Here is a 19844-nt window from a genome sequence, read left to right as displayed (position 1 = left end):
CAGGGCTGGAGCACCAGGGTGCACCCCACGGGTGTCACAACAGGGGCAGGCAGAACGTGGCCCTGATGACACTCACGGTTCCCTCCCTGGCACGGTGACGTGTCGCTCCCAGGGGATGAGATGTGTGATGATGCTCTGGCCTCATTGAAACGTCTCCAGATTGTTTTGGCACCGGGACAGTTCTAGTGAGGGAAACGTTTCTAGCCTTTCTTACATGTGTGTTAAACTCGGGTGGAGCCAAGCGTTTGCAGGTGACGGGGCGAGCTGGGGAGTGGGGCACAGGGCAAGGAGGATGTGGCTAATGGGCACGTTTGCATAAAGCTGGAGGGTTTAGGGTGAGGGTTTGACTCCCTGAATCCTGCCTGGCATCCCCTGGTGCTGCAGCTGTGGATTTATCTCCCAACCCCATGCAGCCTGTGCATCCAGCAGGATCCAGACTCCTTTCCCCATGACAAGGCTTCTCAGCTGCAGGTGGTGCCAGGGTTTGCTCTTGAGGCACAGTGTTCAGATGCAACCTTTAAAAATACATTCATCCAGCAGCCTCCCAGACCAGCCAGCCACGAGGGAGCTCAGCCCAGCCCTGCAAGGCATTTACTCTCCTTTCCTCCCTCTCTCTGTGAGGTTGGTCTGGTGCAGGTGCAATAGAAAGCCTTTGGCACCTGCAGCAGTGTATTATTACTAGCAAAGAAGACACTGTAGGGCCCATTTCATTGGGCAACAGCCACTGGGGGATCACTTCTGACTGGAGCTGAAGGGAACTGGAGCCTACACACCCCATAAGACCCTTGCTTTTCTGCCTGTCCCCATTTGGGACATGGCTGAAGGGCAGGTCCCAAACCAGGTGACAGGAGAAGGACACACCAGGGACATGCAGGATTCATTTGTGCTCTGCATCCACTACAGCATGAGATGGCTGAGGTGTCTCACATCTGCAGAAAAGGTAAAACCCTGAGGTGAAGTGCCCTGCACAGCTCTTGAGGCAGGAGGGAAGCACAGGCTGTCAAATTCATCTGTCCAGCTGCTTCCACCACCACCACCATCAGCTAACCCAGTACAACAGCCATAACCTCAGAGCTCCACTCTGTGTGTGCCTCCTCCCCAGACCTGCAGGCTGAGCCTTTTCCACGTCAGCCTCGCCCTGCTCGTGAGTGAATCTCTCACAGTCATTGCAGGTAGTCTCAGGTCAAAGTAACACCCTTAAAATCAGGATCAAGCTCAAGTAATCCAGCAGACTTTTCATGGTCACTGGCAAACCAGCCACATTCCTGACTCCAGCAGGTTAAGGCAAAGTCTTTTCTCGTCCCCAATGCTGGATGCTCATTACAGCCACCCCAAGTCCCAGCAAGGGCTGAGCAATGCTGCTGTCCTCCCTCCTGGGGACTTGGGATGAAGGAAACAACAAAATGTCCTCAGATCTTGTGAGCAGGAGGTGGAGGTTTGTGGAGCAGATGTAACCTCCAACAGCAAATGCCAACTCGGGAGGAAATTTTCAACTGAAATCTCTGCAGAAAATGGGCAGAAATCCAAAAGTGAGGGGGCTTGGCCGAATAGCAAAGATCCCAAAGGCAACTCATAGCCAGGATTTACATCCAGGCGAGATGGAGCCAAAATACTTGGAGGAGAGATGGGGTCCTCCCACCCTCAGCAGTCTGGAGCCAAAGGAGAAGGGCCAGGAGAACAGCAGGAGGGCTGGAGTTATATCAGCTGCAGCCCCACAAGTCCACAGGGTGAGCAGCACCTCCTGCTCAGAGACTTACCCCTTCTCATGAGATTTTGGAAACCTCAGAGAGCAGAGAGCCCACGGTCCCAGAGCCACCCAGTATCCCAGCTGTGGAGAGGGGAAGCAGGAATCACTTGGGAGAGAGGAAAAGGTCCCAGGGACAGGTTTGGGGAAGGAGGGATGTGTTATTGTGAAGAGGGCATTTGTCTGCCCTGAAGGAAGGAAGAGGGAATGCTGGCCTCGCTCCTGGAGGCAGGTGCTTGGCTCAATTTATCGGGGGAAGGAAGCAGGGACGGAAGGAGCCCGGAGCACTGGGCGGCCCCATCGGAACTCACGGGCAGCCACGGGAAGAGGCCCAGGACAGTGAAGCAGCTCTGCAAGGCTTGTCAGGACACGGCTGCACGGGGGGGAGCATGGGGCAGCCCCCACCACTGTGCTGGGCCCTCACACAATGCCCTCCCTGCACAGCACCTCATGGGCACAGCCACTTCAGCAGCCAGGGAGATGCTTGTTCCCAGGCAGGGCTTGAAGGCTGTGAATGCCTGTGCAGACCAGAAAACAAAGCAAAGGGAGCAGTGGGTTTGCTCTGGTTATTCCCAGAGAGGAATGGGACGTGTCTAGAAAAGCTGGCCTCAGCTATGCAGCGTCAGGAACAGTCAGTTCCCCTGCTCTGCTCCACCATGTCCTGGCAAACTCAGAGACAGGGAGTGAGAACTTCTTCAGCTGTGGATCAGAGGGCACTGGAGCCTTGCCATTTTCTAAGGCACAGGGAAAAAAGCCAGGCACGGATGAAAAAGCACTGGAGTCATCATTTTAAGGGAGGGTAAGAATGCTGTCCATCAATCTGCACTTCCTTGATTGCTTTGACTGGCACGTTCCTCCCTTGGGAGCAGGACGGGCTCTGGGTTTATCTCCCCAGGATGACAGGGGCAGGTGGGCAAGCCAGAAGTTTGAGATGCTGGTAACAAAGAACCTCTGCCTGCAAAACCTGCTCCACCAATTCTAGCAGGGAATTCTTGCCACTTCCTAGTCCTGGGCTCTCCAGCTGGAGGCAGACCACAGCCAGCACTGAGGGGGCTCCTCAGCACCTGCTTCAGCCAGCAAATCCTTGTGCAGGATGCTGCAGAGGCCAAAGTTTATATGGGGCACTGAGAGTCTTGAGCATCTTCTCCCTGAATGTGCCCATTTCACGGCTACTAAAACTAGACACATCTGTCTTGGGAAAGATCCTGGCCCAAAAAAGACTGGAAATCAGTAAAACACGCTGGGAAACTACTGCAGGATGTTTGCCCTCCCCGGGGTAGGACCCTCTCAGGTGGGATCTAGGGCACGGGGCTGGTGGAACCATGAGCTGAACTCAGCGCAGCCCAGCTCATTATGGAACACACAGGAGCAGCCTGAGCATCTGTATGGTTCTCAGCACACAACTCACAAAGTTCACAAAGCTGAGCAGGCAGGCTCAGGCAAGCCGTGTGTGTGCCCAGAGCTCAGAATCAGGAGACAAACCTTCCCTCTAGTGGCTGGATGGCACATGAACCCCACAGCCACCTTCTCTGTTACCTCTCCCCCCATGCCAAGCTTAACAGCATTATTTTTCTTTCACCAGCCCTAAGGCTCAGCACAGATCCTAAGGGATCAAATCTTAAAAGTTCTATGTGAGTTTTTAGTGGCTTAAAACTGGCACAGCTGCTCATTTGCACAAAGCCAGACAGCCCCGGGGTCTGTGTCCACCCTGCAGCTTGCAGTGCCCACACTCAGCCTGTGCCAAGGCTGGGCCAGGCAGCACAGTTCATGCACAAGGGCATCCCAGGCACTGGAGAAGCCACAGAGCCACAAATCACCGCTGGTTTCTGCAGTAAGGGTGGTTTGTATGGCCAGTTCTTCAGCTGGGTACTCCCCCTTGCAGCAGTCATTCAGTGGGGCAGAGGATTAGACCTAGAGATTCTGTTATTTTTGTTATTCTGTTATTTCTGATATTTTGTTCTTTTTATTATGCGTCTTCATCCCAGTTTCAGGCTCATCACTGGCCATTTCTGCCTTTTTTAAAATCCCAGAGAAGTTCTTATTTTAGGAAAAAAAAATCCTGATGGTGTTGAGACAGGTATAAGAATTACAAAAGAAGGGCCTCAGAAAATCAGGCCTGGTCTATTAATCTAATAGCAGGCCTGTTATGTCCTAAGTGTAGTTAAGCAATTTGCAAGTTCCCATGTAAAAAGCAATCTTGGTATGAAAGGTTCGTTAACACAACGACCTCTTCTTGGGTTGAAAAATAAATGCATCTCTGTAAACAGTAAGATCTGTTCCATGAAACCCATAAAGGAAAAAATGTAAACAGCCTGAATCTCAGCACGTACACACAAACCATCTTCTGACCAAAAAATGAAGTAGTATGAAAACTACCAGCCAAGAGGTGTTGCACAAGAAACAACAGTCTGTAAAAACTGTATCAAAGAAGTGATGCGAAGGCTTTTCCCGCAGGAAGGAAATGGAGTCTCGGCTGATAAATTCCAATATGCGCTGCGTAGTATGCAAATTAGGCACAGCGTAGTATGCAAATTATGCGCCGTATAGTATTCAAATTACACCATGCGTAGTATCGAAAATATGCGGCGTGTAGTGTGCAAATTATGCGGTACGTAGTATGCAAATTATGCAATGCGTAGTATGAAAATTACGTGTCACGTAGTATCGGTAAGCAAATTACGCGGTGTGTAGTATCAGTATGGAAATTACACACCGTGTAGTATGCAAGTTACGTGCTGCGTAGTATCGGTGTGCAAATTATGCAATGCGTAGTATGTGAATTACACGTTTCATATCAGTATGCAAATTATGCAATGCTGTTGTGGTTTGAAAGCAAAACGAGTGAGAGGCTCCAAGTCAGAGATACAATTTAGTAAGAAGAAAGGTAAAAAGGTAAAAATAAAATAAAATAAATGCAATAACACAAAGGACCACTGACAGAGTCAGAACACAACCAGAGCAGGGTGGTGGGAGCAGTCCAGGTGAGGTGCTCTTCCTGAAGCAGTGATCCTGTAGAAAGGTCTGGTAGCTCTGCTCCTCTGGGAATCCAGTGGGTAAGGGCTGCTTGTACTGTCCCAAATCCCAGCTTATATCCAGGTGGGAATGCTTGGCTCCTCCCCCTGGGCAGAGCATCTCACAATGGGATGACGAGTTGTGAAGTGGATCCTTGATGGCCCATTAAACAGAGATAACCCCTGGAGGGAGTTATCTGTGAGTCACGGGCAAGGCGTTGATGGGCCATGAGCAGAAGACAGCCCAAAGGCAGGGGCTTGGGAACATTAGAACATTGCCACACTTGGTTTAACAGTTCATGAAGATGGTGATAGAATAAATACTTTGTGTACATCCTACACTGCAACCCAGGACAAATGTGTAGTATGCAAATTACACAATGAGTAAGAGCCAAAGAGCCCATTTCCCAGTGCATTGCTGCAGAAAGCAAACACACTCTGTGCAGCTTACCTGGAACTCAGGGAAAATAGTCAGAAAAAGAGCTCAGAAAAATTGCAGGAACAATAGGATAAGGGAAAAGGCTCATCTGTGAGCTTCAGATGTTTTCATGTTTCTGTCTGATTTTAATGCACGTTTGTTTAACTAAACCAGGTGAATATTACCCCTACCCTTGTTAGTCTCAGCTGGCACTCTGTGGCAGCTCTTCACTGTTCCTAATGTATGTCCCACTATCATAACATCTGGCTAGCACAACATTTGTTCCTAGAAAGGTGAGAAACTGTATGATTTGAGTGAGGCACCAAAGCTGCATTTTAATTCTAGACCACAAGTTTAATTCAAGTGTAACTATTGGTATTAAAACCAAAAAAGATGGAGACACTCAGGAATGATCATGGAGTTGTTTGTGGTTCCAGACCATGATTTGTTTTCCACAGACAAGTGACCAATTGCTTGCAGGGCTCTTCCATCACATTCCTGGCTCTGGGATTTCACAGCAACGTCAGAGCTCTTCCTTTCCAAGACTTTCTGCCTCATCCTCTCCAAGTTTTGCTGCCTTGCCCTTTTCCCTCAGGTTTCTTCAAGTCTGAGTCTGAAAGGGAGAAGCTGGTGTGGTTCATTTCCAGCCAGCTTGTGAGCACATGAATGAGCTCCCCTCCAATCAGAAAGAGGTTCTTGGTGATGAAGAACTTCCATATTTATTTGCTTTTGATAAGTAAAAAAGCCTGCAAAATGATATTTTTACTCTGCTTCTGAATTGTACAGAAGTTCAGCTTCTGGGAAGATTTTTGATAGTCTGCATTTGAAGTGATTTTTACAGTGCCAATGCATGACCCTGTACCTTAGGAACTAAGATGGGAAGAGAAAAAAAGAAAGAGAGCAAGCTGTCATTTTCAAAAGCCTAGTTTTCAGTCTAGTAGCTGAAAAACAAAAGATTGCAGCTATTTTTTTCCCTTTTAAAGTGGACTAAGGATACAAAGAGATGAGAAGGTAACTTTCAATGTCAAAAGAATCTTTTTACCTGCTGAAGTGATTGACATGAGGTAAGCAATAGAAACTTCATTTTGTGTTTTTTCAGTGCTGTGGTATTGGCCATTCCTTGTACCTTTTGGAGAGAGATCAAAATGCTTACAGAATATACACATTATCTGAATTCTAGGATTTGACCAGTTTCTCTTGGTTTCAAGTCCAGTGATCAAATGGTCTGGGAGAGCCCAGAACTTGGATGTGGGTATTTCTTCCCAGCTCTTGCTGGCTTGGTTTGTAACTGTGTCTCCTGTGTTATTTTGAACTCCTCAGTGTGTCCTTCAGGACTTGCAGGCTCCTGTCCTCCGAGCATCAGGTTCAACCTACCATGAACAGTATGTTACTTTATTCTTTCTTGTCTAATCAGTTACCAGGTGTGCATGTGGTGCTCAGCCTGTTCATTGCTGTTGGCTGGTTTTGTTCTGGAAGAAGGTTTTCTCTGAAATTCGAGGATTTACGCAAGTAGGAGTACTGCATATACCCAGGTGATAGTTTTTTGTTCAATATTCCAAGATGAGATCATGATGAATATTATTGGAAGTGTAAAGTCTTACAAATCACAGTCTTGCCATTGGAACTGTAGTTGATAACAATGCTTAGATAACTTGACATCCTGTTTAGAGAGCACTTGAATGTGTTTCTTTCTGTCTGGTGCTCCGGGGTGGCAGCACAGATGCCAACCTGTGCCACAGGCACGGATACCCTTGAGTTCCCCATGGCTACCAGTGTGACTTGGGTGCTGAGCATCTGAAAATTCCCCAGGGATTGTTTGACCCTTCCAACGGCCGAGCGGTGCCCGGGCCTCGGGGCTTTCTGCAGATCAAACTCACCCGCGCGCAGCGGCCGTGGCCACCGCGGCTTCCCGGGGAGCAGGAGGGGCCACCCCGCGTCGCCGCCCGTGGCACGGAAATTACGCGGCGCGGATGATGGAAATGACGCGCTCCGCCTGGGAAAACACGCGCCGCAGTTGCGCAGGCGGCAGGAGGTGCGGCCGCGGGGGAGCGTCCGGAGCGGGAGTTTCAAAAAGGGCTCAAAGACGGGAAATCCCGGAGCCATCAATTTCAGCTGAAAAGCTCAGACAGCGGTGGGCGCTGGTATCGCGCAAACAGGGGATCGAATGGGACCAAAGGAAACTGCCAACTTGTGAAAGTGACAGACTTGAGAAAACAACACAAGAGTACATGAGCAAAACGCCTTTTCCATCGAAAGGTGGGGACGACTTGGGGCAGTTTTTGTGGGTAGCGGCCATGGGGGAAGAGATGGAGGCCACTGAAATGGCTGAGTAAGGAGATCTGCTCCTTCCCATTAGCTCTGTTAAGGGCAGCTGTAGGAGGGGACCCGAGAGGCCGCGCATCCTGCCTCTGCTCCCGAGGGATGATGCAGAAGATGAGTCGTTCAGCTTTGCCGCACGGCACAGGGAAAGCTTCTGTCCTCGCCGGATTCCCTGGGAAGACACGCTGCTGCACAGTCCAAGGTAGTGATGCAGAGAGGATGCTACAAGTCCCGGTGACAAGACACGGAGCCGCAGCAGGTAGCCCGATGCTTTTCCCTGCCCACTGATGTAGTTTGGAGTCCGGTCTGGGCAAGGACTTGCTCTAGGAGTTTTTAGATATCAATCCCACTTCCGCTGGGTGCTGAGGCCCGTGCGAGTTCTCCTCATTTGCATTCCAGGTGGTGTCATCGGTTGCCAGGCGGGGAGCAGCAGGGGCGATACTTGACGGGAAGGATACAGTTTCAAAGACAGGGGTCTTGGAAAGACTATTAAAAAACGTTATATCCGCTTGGAAACTGCTTTCAATCTAAGCGATGTCAAGACGCGGCCGCACCGGAAACGAAATAAATAAATTAAAAAAAAATAATAATAAAAAGCCGGGAGCCGGGCTCTGTGTGCGTGCGCCTGTGTCAGATGTGTCAAATGGCTCTGGCGGGACACGGTGTCCCCGGGCGGTGACGCGGGGTGGCCGCTCCCGCTCCCCGGGAAGCTGCGGTGAGTTTGATCCTGCAGAAAGCCCCGGGCACCGCTCGGCTCTGCAGATGTGCAGACGGCAGCAAGCGGAGCGCATTTGCTGCTCCCAGCTCCTCCGCACAGCTGACACTTCCAATCCGTTCCCTCCCGGGCTCTGCGCGACCTTTCCAACATCCCCGGCGGCTCTGCCGGGCCCGGCCCCGCTCCGGGGAGCTCCGGCCGCTCCGCGGCCGGGAGATGGAGCCACAAGCACTTTGTGCCTTTTTAACTTTTTTCTGGATTTGTTTGCGGTGCTTTTCCCCCTTCTGCTACACACGGTCTTTAGAGGGGTTTTTGTGTTGCTTTTTCCCCTCCGCTTTTCTATCGCGGGTGTTTGGGGCAGGGAGAGGACGGGGATGCGGCAGCCCCGGGAGGGCTTTGGCGGCCGAGCCACACAACAACCTCTTCTTGGGCTGAAAAATAAATGCATCTATGTAAACAGATCTGTTCCGTGAGAACCCATAAAGGAAAAATATAAACAACCTGAATCTTAGCATGTGCACACAAATCCCCTTCTGACCAAAAAATGAAGTAGTAAAAAAACTACCAGCCAAGAGGTGTTGCACACGAAACAAGAGTCTGTAAAAACTGTATAAAATATGTGAATAAAGAATTGGCTTTTCCCGTATTAAGAAAATGGAGTCTCTGCAAACTTACAGCAATATGATGGGTTGAAAAAAACACCTCTCAAAATTACAGGTAGTGATCACTACAGAGTTATACCTGAGAATTTGATCTTTTATGCTCAGAAAGAGGCTGTGATGTAGATTTGGAAGCCTTAGACTTCACTCTCAGGGATATTACATTATAGCTATATTAAAAATTAATGCAGCAACTCTGACTTCTTCAAAGCAGGAAGTGAATAATTAATCAAAACAGCCCTTCTATCAGCTAAGGAAAAATTATAAATGGAGCATGAACACTATAACTCAGAAGCAGAAATGCCTTTTAATAAAGGTGATTTGCTGTTCAGATTATCTCAGCCCTATCCATGCCTCCTCTGATTGATTATTCCCCTGCTCTTTAGACTGCTCTGTACACACTCAGTGAACAGAAACCAAAAGACATTAGAGGGAGCAAGACCATCTCCTTTCAGCAAGGCCCCAAGAGAAGATCTGCCTCTTCTAGAAACATCCTGCAATTTCCTGAATGGACTGGAGTTCACGTAACATCTAAGAGCTGGTGGTAAAATAGACCTCAACATAAAACTGCACTGTGTAGCTTTAGTGCTCAGCTGAGGGTTCATGTCATACAATCAGAGAATGGGCTGAGTTGGAAGGGACCTTTTAAAGGCCAGGTAGTGCAAAGAATGGGCTAAGGAAGTGCAGTGTGACACTAGGAATTACAGCAATGGGATCCTACAACTACACAGCAAAAAGATGCTGCAAGAAACCTTCATAACTCATCACAACTTTATATCAGGTTGTGGTTAATGAAGAAAATTGATACCAGCCATGCCCTCCCAGAGACACAAACTGCAGATCCTTCTTTTCCCCCCTTTCTGTGGCAAAGGAGAGAATGAACACTTGCCAGCTCCAGCAGGCTGACAAGGTGCAATGTGGGATAATTAATGCTAAGGATGAATTAGTGCTGGGGATTTGATGTGACATGGGAAGCATTGCAGTGCTGCTCCTGGAAGCTCCTGGCTGTTCTGTGTCCCTCCTGTCCTTGTCCTGTGTCCTTGTCCATGGATGTGCAGCCTGCCTCTGCTGGGAATGACGTAAGAGAAGCTCAAAGCATCAGTTTTGGGATTCTTTTGCTGGGGGCAGGTTAAAAACCCCTAATCTGCTGCAGTCTGTAAAGCCAGGCTCTTACCAACACTGTTGTGTTAAAGCAGCTCTGCATGCTCATACCAAGACATTTTTTGCACTTGACAAACAAGAAACTGGCTGGTGACTCTCTCTGTCACTATGCCAATCCATCTTCCCTTTATTATGGATAGTGCCTTTCCTGAAGTGATAACAAGAGTTATTTTTGTTCCTTCAAATGCCATTTGTGCATTGGCTGACTAGATGCCAGCCTGACAAAAAATAATCCTGCGAAACAGGCAGTAACTCCTCTACACCATTAAAAATATACTAAAAAAATAAACCCATGTTCATACTGCTCAAAAACAACATCTCAAAGACAGAAATATCACATCAGAATACAATAAATGTATCAATTAAGAAGCAGAAAATTCCCAGAACAAATCTAGACTGTTTTTTTTTAATCCTGAGAAAAGCTCAGACCACAATATACCTCTGTGTAAGAAACCTCACAAAGAAACAAAGAGGTGTCTGTCTTAGACTGCTGCTCCTATTCTTTTTTCTTGATGGACAAGCCTGTATGAATTCCACAGAGATTAAAAACCACTGAACCATGCAATTATAATGGTGGAGGGCATTTAAAATGCTTTTACTGAGAAGAAACATTGGTTGTTATCTCTTTCCTGAAGTCAGTACAGCCCCGTTACATTACAGTTCCCCTTCTGTCACTTTATTTCAGATTTCCACAATCCAGCAGGTTGCATGAAGTTACAGGACAGGGAAGATGGCTCTTTCTGATGGAGTTACACTGAAGTACTGGGCTCCATTTTTTGGCAATTAGTTACTGTTGTTCAAATGGCCCAAGTCCTAATCTTGCATGAGTGCCAGACAGGCTTGACAGTCACTCTCCCAGAAGTCTGCAGACTCTTTCTGTGGCCAAATCCAAGCTGTAAAACAGAAGATACTGGACCACCCCTCCTGGGACCCCCTGCCTGCTGCTGGCTCCTTTCACCACAGGCCAGGCTCTATGACTTGTCAGAAGCCTGCCCAGGTCTCGGTTCTCTTCCAAGCCCACTTTGCTCAAGCTCTGCTATAACTGACATGTATTTAAATTCATTGGATCTGTGGTTGAAGGTCTCCACCAAGGCGTAGGTCTCGGAGCGATCCGTGGCGTAGAACAGCTGCACCTGGTTGGCCAAGCACTGGGCATCCTGCACCACCTGGAGTGAGAACAGAGCTGTTACCATTGTGGCCAAGCATTGGGCATCCTGGACCACCTGGAGAGAGAATAGAGCTGTCACCATTGTGGCCAAGCACTGGGCATCCTGCACCACCTGGAGTGAGAACAGAGCTGTCACCATTGTGGCCAAGCACTGGGCATCAGGGAACACCTGTTCATGATGACCAGCTGTCACCATTGGGCTGTGCCAGTGTCCCACTGGGAAAGAAATGCCACAGTCCTACTCACCACGTGGCTCAACTCCAAGTGCAGTAATTTATCTATACAACAAGTTATTTTGATGCACGAGCCAAACTGGTTGTGAGTAATATTATCAAACTACCTGCAGTTTTGTTGTTGGAGCTGTCAGGAATTCATGAAAGTTATTGAGAAAACAACAGGATCAAAAATAAGAAAAGAGCCTGAGAAAATGTCTGCAAAAAATGTAAACTTTAGATAGAGGAAGTACAACGTGAGGATAGACACTTGACCTATTAGATGTTTTGAAGGATGTGTGCCTGTCTCATGAAGAAGCAGCTTAGCCAACTCAGAGATGTGTGCTCACATGGACAGTAGACTCAGAATTTATATTTGACATGTAATGTAAACAATAAACAGCTTCTGCTGGGATCATATTGATTTGGTTATTGATTTGGTTATTTGGTGGTCCATTTCTTCCTGCATCCAAGTCACCTTAGTTCAGCAAACCTCTTAACAAACCACCTTCCTGTGGTTCCTGACCTACTTAAACACTTCAGCACTGTGTGTTTTAGCAACTCTCCTGCTGTGCATCTGCCTCAGAGGTCAAGTGGGTCTTTTGTGAGCCCTGCCCACTCCAAGATGCGCCAAGTCCTCATTTTTCCCTTCTTACAGCTGACCTACTTGCAAAGATTGATTGTTTGCTCTGAGATCCAACAGGGAAAAAGAAAAGCTTTACCAATTACTCCACTCATTGTTTCAGAAGGGGTGTCAGGAGGTCAGTTAGAGGAGGGGTATTTTAATCATCCTGTTCCACCACTACAGTGCCCAGTGCCACCAGTCCAGGCCCTGTTAGAGTTATGCCAATAGTGGTGTGCCTACACAGAGGGAAAGAGACCAGGTGTGCACAAGCTGAACACATAACTCTGGAGTCTCCTGCTTTGACAAATAAGATTACGCTTCAAAACACTGTTTTAACTTGTTTGCAGGTAGCAACAGCTTTCATTTAAATTTGCTTCTCTTAGTAAAAAAACCAGAAGTTTTGTTCTTTTACAATGATCAACTATAATATCCAAATTAAAAAAAAAAAATGCATAAACTTAAATCACCAAAGACTGATGATTCCCTCCTGGTCTTCCCTGAGGTTAGAGAAAGACAATAAGACCATTCTTTGGAAAAGTGTCTTTGAAAGGCTTCACTGCAATCTGATTTTAATTCAAAACTGTAGGAGGAGTTGCAGCATAAAATGAAGGAAGCCAGTGAGCAGACTTCTCTTACCAAGAACTTGGAGTCCATTTCTGCTGTCATTAGCACTATCCCTTTCTCCTTCTGCAGATCAGGATAATGGTACAAGACCAACTGGCTTGGAGCATTTTCACCTTGAGTCTGAAAGAGAGAAAGAAACCTGTCAGTATCCCATAATAACCTTCACTCCACTGCAGATTTGGGTGCTTGATTAAAAAACTGAGCATTAACTGCCACAGAGGCAGTTACTTCCCAGGGCTTAAGCGTCAGTTCTAATTAAAAGTTCATTATTCTTGGTATTTACAGAAAACAAGGGATTTGCAGAGTAACATTGTTTTTTGCCTTGACTAAAGACCGTTTTGCATTTAAAAGAACCCACAATTTTTAGGAAGATATTTCATCTTATAGTATCTACTGCTATTTTAAGTAGCTTGCACAAACAGTTCTAAAAAGTTTGGCTTTTGCTCATGTTTTGAGACTACTGAATTTCTACCTTGTTCTCCTTGACATTAGAAAGACACTTAATACCCATAAGTTTACTAATTTACCTGTAACTTATGTACATTTAAACCATAATTGATAACAGCTTTTGTAATGATAATTCTTTTCAAGTTAAGCTAGACAACCTGTTGGCTAAACTATTTAGTAAATACCATATATTGCAATATACTGATATCTATTTCTGGATCCTAAGTCAATTATGAACTTTTTATCTCAAACACTCACCTGAACATTTATCAGGGAAGTGAAGTGTAATTCTGTTCCAGACCACTGCCCCACGAAGAACTCATAGCCTTCTTTTCTTGGCAAAGCATACAGAAACTGTAGAGAAATGATAAAAAAAACCAAACCAATTTTCCCTTACATAGAACAAAATTATGCCTGTGTCACACTGGCCTCCAGCATTAGTGCTTTAGTGACAGAACCACAACAGAAAAAAGTTTCTTTGCCCTACCACAAGTGACAGGACAGCAAGAACCAGACTTCAAAGCACACAATAAAGCAGAATTACCCTATCAGTATTAATTCATTAGCAAATATCTTGATAAATACTTTTATCAGTATTTTGAGACATAAAAAGGAAAGGAGAGTGGAGAACATTCAAACTCTGACTTTTTTGTTCTCACCTAGAAAACTAACAGCAGAAATGGTCAAATACAAGATAAGGAGCAGAGCATCTCATCCTGTCATTTTATCATTATTTAACTGCTCCAGAACAGGCAGCATCTCTCAGATATTTACAGCTCATCCAGTTCCACAGGGTATAGACTTGCTTGTTGTCCTACACCAAGGGAAGGACAACATGGGAGCAGAAAATCTTGCAGGATACCTGACTGAGTGCCAGTGCACTGTACAGAAATGCACTTCAGGCTATAAATAAGTTCCCAATCTCCAAGTAGCTCAGGAAGCCAGATACACTTGATCTTGCTCTTGGCAAGTGAAGTAGGTAGGACTAATCTATCAATCCAGTAAAGTCTCCATTCCCTGGGAGATTCTGGGCTGTTGTCTCAACCCTCCATCTCTCCTATCTAGATCAAACTGTTTCTTACATATGAATAGGCACTGCTTTATCTGAGCACCAGCACAAGTGTTTGAACACCTGGATTTTCCTAATCAGGCTGATGCAATGAGTATGGACACAGGAGGGTCAGAAGTTAATGGATCAGGCTTTGAAGAGAAGCATTGCACTGCTGTACCTACCGATGGACAGTTCTGGGCTCTCTTCCACATCAAATCAAACTTGTCTGCCTTTGGGGAAGGAGAAAGAGAAGTTCATTTTTAATAACACAAACGTGGATGCAGGGCTGTTCACAATCACCTCATTAACTTTTAGAAGGCACAGCTTCCATCTGGAGAAGGTCCCACTGCAGGGACAGATGGCAATGAGTGTGTGGAAAGTTGCACTTTGTTCTTATTTACGTAAAAGTCATCAGCAACCCGTTTTAACATGGCTGGTCTCTAAGATGAGCAGAAAAATCCTTGGATCCAGAGTCTCATTCCTTGGATATGGGGGCCCCAAGCCTGAGGCTTACATTACATCCTCTGTCAGTAATTGCTCCAATGCATCATGTAGTGTCAGCAGCTGAGCAAGACAACACATCCCTGGCTGCAAACTGTGGATTTACATCATTGTCATCTGTTTTTCACTATAAAAATGCAGCCCATATACACACTCAATAGCATACTTACTGCTTAGGTTTAAATTAACACCACAACCCTACTTGATCAGCCCTGATGAAACCTGGCAATCTCATTCACATGTTCTCTGTGTTTCCCCAAATCTTTTGCCTAGTTTTTTTTTTTTTTTTTTTTTTTTTTTTTTTTTTTTGTTTTTGTTTTTGTTTTTTTTGTTTTTTTTTTTTTCTTCCCAGCAGTATATTAGTATCTAATCTTAGGTGTTCAGGAAAGAAAACATATGCAATTCATCAGCAAGAAATTCTTTCCTGTGTACTTTTGAGCATGGGGGAATTATGAAAGGCCTTTCTTCCAGCCAACAAAAAACTTCTGGCAAGAGACAAAGGGTATTTTTCCCCTCGATGACACCAAGAACTGCTTCCTAATGTGCCTGGGATTCAGTTTGCATTGAAGTCTTAAAAAGCTTCCAACACTCCTCCTAAAACAGTGCACACAAGCACAATGCCAGCCCCACTAATGAAAGACCTATATAATTTTAACTGGAGTCCCTGGCTTTGGCCCTCTGCTGCAGTAAAAGTGCAAATCAAACTATTTTCACAACACCCACATGTTGGGAAAACTGAAACATGAGGCTGCTTGACTTCAAATCCCACAGTTCCACTTTCAGAGCATAGAGCACATCACACATTTAGAACACTACCTCCCACTGAATTCAGTTGCAGCTCAAAGGGCAAAATACAATTACAAATCTGACCCCAGATCTAAATGAGGTTTCAAGAACTCAAGGAACACACAGTTGTGAAAAGACAGATTTAAGAGATCGAAATCATGGAATGACCCTGAAGAAAAGAATAAAGAGAAATCCCCAAAGTGAAAAAAGCCTCCTTCAGCCTAATGCAAACTAAGAACAATTAACATCTGGAAAAGTCATCAAGAGTAAGAAGTATGATCTTATCTCAGGAAACACCCTGCAATCTCAAGAAAGACAGTGCTGCCAATCATTGTAAATGTATGAAAGTAAGTCCTAAGTGATTAGCCAAATGCAAGTTACCAGCCAAGTGCTCTAGGATTGCCACATTAACCTTGAGGCAGCTGCCTGTGCTGCAGGGAAGAGGGCAAAGAAATAAGCAATTCTGAGAAAAAGTAAATAACTCTAAAAATACAAATGCTACTTAATAAACACTAGGGCCTTGTATGGAGTATTGGAGGCTTGTATTAAAATAAGTCTGGAAATTCCAGCAAGGTGTGCAGAAAAAGGTCCGTGGTTTATTGAGACTCCTCCGAGTGAGAAAAAAACAGGGATATGCATTTCTGAAAACAAAAGCCTTTGTTTGAGACAATAAAATCACTCAGCCCAGAAAGTAAATTTGTTCTTGAAACCTCACTTTTCTTTAATGACTGCTTTTAAAAGCAGCAAAATCTCAGTTGGAAAGGAAAGCTTTGCATGCTGGCTTTCAAGTGCGGAACTATAGAGGAACTACTTACAGGAATAACAGCATAAACTGTGTCTTTTGCAGAAAAATACTGATTCCAAATCTGTAGGAAACAAAGAAGATGAGATACCATTAAAGTCCAGCATTTAGCAGTAATGTTAAATGCTTTAAAATGTCAACAAACTTTTGTAAACACTTTGGGAAGTCCTTTTTCAATCAAGACTGACTGACTTTCCTGCTAATGCAATATACTTCTCCAAAGGTTCCAGATGTACCAAAGAACAGATTCCAAACAGGTAACAGAAATGAGCAGTGGGCTCAGAGGTGGCTCAGTATTTATTAACCATCAGAAGTGCTTCTCACATTTTTCCCAACAGTCACACCAATGACTTTTGGTTGGCTTTTTTGGTGGTTATGTTTTTTTTAATAGAGCATACAAAACATTTTCAACAGAACATTTTCAACTCTTCTGTGTTAAGTCTTTTACTTCACCACAGCAGGATGGCAATACCCAGTGTACCTGCACCTCCTAGTACATCCTAGGAGGACTTACCTAGATGGAGAAAACTTCATCTTCTCCTATGGATACCCATGTGAATATGCTTTTTGCAAATATACAACCACAGCTGTGTTTTATTTTTCGATCTAAGTAAAATTCCCATCCTTACATGTAGATTACTATTAAGCACAGATGAGAAGCAAAGTTTATTCCATTTAAATCCATCACCTGTGTTATCTCCTCTGCTGATTTTTCTTTCACCATCTCAACATTAAGAATTGAATCAAGTGTCTGCAAGAGAAAGCATAAAGAATCTGTCATGATGGCAATTCTCTGACACTGTAAAAATCCAGAATGAATGGATGCAATTACAGAGAACAAAATCAACCTAGAGGAACTTGATTCAATTTATAGTGTTACATAGTCCCCTTAATTGCCAAATAAAATACAGGAGCAACACACTGAGATGTAGATTCACACACTGAGGCAGAATAGACTCTTTCAGGACACAGCACATGCTTTGCTCCAGTTGTAGATCTCTACTGAAGCTGCAAGAGGAGCTGCAGCTTTTGCCTTCAGCCATCTCAAAGATGTGCTTTTTGACAGATTTACACTAAAGATTTATGAAAATAAAAAAATGTGAAATAGAATTATCTTGTCCCTGTGTTGGCTGATCACTGCAAATGTATTTCCATGCTGTAAAAGGAGCTTAATCCTTTTCATTTAATGTTCAGAACAGATGCCCTGACTGGAAGGAACTTCCAGGGTGTCACAGAGAAAGGACAGGGTAATAAGAACCCAGAGTGATCACAACAGTAAACCAAGATCTTACACCCAAATGCAGCATAATGAACACCAGGTTTATATCAGTGTTCTTGACAGAAACACTGTGGCAACACAAATTAATCCACACCCTTGCCTTGTCACCATGTGCCCTCCTAACACTTGGGTTCATCACCCTCACCTTATCTTTTGTGAATCCTCCCTTTGATGTCTTGCTGCCCAAGCCTTCTGCCTGCAAGAAAACATTCTTCTTTAGTTTTACAGCTGATGCTTTAATACAATTGATTTGCCCCCCCTGCCACACATAACCTGCCTGCTGACAAAAACTCCTGACTGGGAGCTCAAGATACCTGAAGATCACTGCACTGTATTTTTAATAAAGTAAGTGCTTGATTAGGTGAAGTAAGAAGAGATTAGAAACTTAATGTGAATTATGAATTTCAAGGCCAGAAAGGATTAGTCCAAAGGAAACTATTATGCATTTTGCATCCAATACTGCTGAATGGTTCCTTGCATTCACTAAAAAATAATAAATGCAGGATTGTGTCACTCCTCTGGCCAAACTAATCTGGAACTAATTAAACTTAAAGAAGGTTTCAAGCAGGGAATTTACAGTCTAAAAAATAATACAGAGGAATACAGAACAATGCTTTTAGCCATCACACAGTGAAATTCCTGGGCTCCTACTAACAGGGGTGCTTCAAGTTTGTAACATTACACTGATCCCATAAAAATAACATTATATTTACAAAGAAAATTGGCCTTGCCTTTTCCTCCATGCATCTGATAAACTCTCCTTGTTTGGAATGTCCCACAGGCTGCTTTTTCACTTCACTTCTCTTTTCCATACGGGATTCAAACACATCTGGACTGGATCTGAAATTGGAACAAGGACTGTTAACAGTACAACAGAACAATAGAGCAGATGCTCCTTGTCCAATTGGACATAAATTCTTGTAACTAAAACATAGCAGTTTGCTGTTAAATAATCTTAAGTTTTTAATTATGACAATAAACAGGAAAAATCAATACACAGTTAAGAAACTGTGAAAGCTGTTGCACAATATCTCCTAGGTCTCAAGGCTTTGGATTTGTTTTTGGCACTGGATTCCAACAAGACCAGACTGGATGGGGGTCTGAGCATCCTGTCCTAGTGGAAGTTGTTCCTGTCCATGGCAGGAGGGTTGGAAGTGGTTGATCTCTAAGCTGCTTTCCAACCCAAGCCATTCCATGGTTCTCTGAGTGAGCCAGTGAAGTCTTTTGCTTCACTAATTTATATTGCTAGGTAAGGTAATCCATCTTTATCAGGATAATTCAAAACCATGATTCTTCCATGGTCTGTTTTGATTTGTGGCCTGGACAACAGATGGACTGACACCTAAAATAAGGCCAACTTCTGCATACTCATTTTCTGTTCAAATCCTCCTGTATAACATGATGGAAGACTATAAGATGGAATACTCTTTGCTTGCTCCAATGATTTCCAAAGCTGGAATACTCTTTACCTGCTCCAGTGGTTTCCAAAGGTGGAGATCAGTGCTGAGTGATTACCATCATTTGGCCTTTTAAATTGCTTACTATGATACTGATTCACGTTCTTAACTTAAAATTTTAATTTCATTTTCGCAACACTATCTCTTATCAAGCCGACCACGCTGGGAGACGACTCTCACTGACACGGGAATTTCAAGGCAATCGGCCTAAACTAATCGAGTTTCTCACGAGGGCGAAAAGCTAAAATAGAAATCTCCCCTTCAATAAAGAGGGAGATTCCTGGCACTCCCCAGGCGTGCCCTTTTCAAAACACAGCCCGCCCACCCCGGTCCCCGCCGCCTCCCTCAGGGCCCACCTCCGCAGCTCCTGGATCTTGTGCCGGTACTTCCCGTAGAAGGGGTTCTCCTCCAGCTCCGCCTCTCCCGATCCCGCTGCCGTTCCCGGTCCCTGCACCCCCCGTGCCGGCGGTGCCAGCGCTCCCCGTGCCGGCGGTGCCAGCAGCCCCAGCGGCCGGAGCGCGGCGCGGCTCCGCAGGGCCGCCCCCAGGCCCCAGCCCTGGCACAGCGGGCCCGCCATGGCTCCGCTCCCCTCGGCCCGCCCCGGAATCCGCCCTCTATCCGCCTCGGCCCGCCCGGCGATCCGCCCTCTATCCCCCGCGAACCGCCCGCTCCGATTGTTCGCCCGGCCCTCCGCTCCCCTCAGCCCGCCCCAGCCTCTCCGGTCTCCTCAGCCTGCTTCAGCCGCTCCCCTCAGCCCACTCCGTTGCCCTCAGTCCACCCCGCGCTCCCGTCCCATCAGCCGCTCCCCTCAGCCCGCCCGGCGATCCGCTCCCCTCAGCCCGCCCCAGCCGCTCCCCTCAGCCCG

General features: G+C 45.7%; 1 protein-coding gene and 1 long non-coding RNA gene across 2 annotated transcripts; both read right to left on the bottom strand.

Annotated features, from left to right (window-relative positions):
* Window positions 1–5087: 5087 nt before the first annotated feature.
* Window positions 5088–7119, bottom strand: LOC310912914. The gene is made up of 3 exons (XR_014590743.1): window positions 7051–7119; window positions 6216–6543; window positions 5088–5786 (listed from the first exon to the last, which is right to left on the bottom strand). It is a non-coding gene; the product is annotated as an uncharacterized lncRNA (long non-coding RNA).
* Window positions 7120–10419: 3300 nt separating this feature from the next.
* Window positions 10420–19556, bottom strand: ATPAF1 (ATP synthase mitochondrial F1 complex assembly factor 1; the record flags this gene model as incomplete). Its single annotated transcript, XM_083868092.1, has 9 exons — window positions 10420–11193; window positions 12669–12776; window positions 13362–13457; window positions 14337–14384; window positions 16257–16307; window positions 16932–16994; window positions 17668–17718; window positions 18254–18362; window positions 19336–19556. 9 exons carry the CDS (start codon window positions 19554–19556, stop codon window positions 10999–11001), a joined length of 942 nt encoding a protein of 313 aa, XP_083724218.1. The 3' UTR covers window positions 10420–10998.
* Between the last annotated feature and the right edge of the window lie 288 nt (window positions 19557–19844).

This window comes from Zosterops lateralis (assembly GCF_965231275.1).
Source record: "Zosterops lateralis genome assembly, chromosome: 9".
Classification (NCBI taxonomy): Eukaryota; Metazoa; Chordata; class Aves; order Passeriformes; family Zosteropidae; genus Zosterops; species Zosterops lateralis.
The sequence above is the reverse complement of the archived record's forward strand: the minus strand, read 5'-3'. Positions and strand labels throughout refer to the sequence as shown.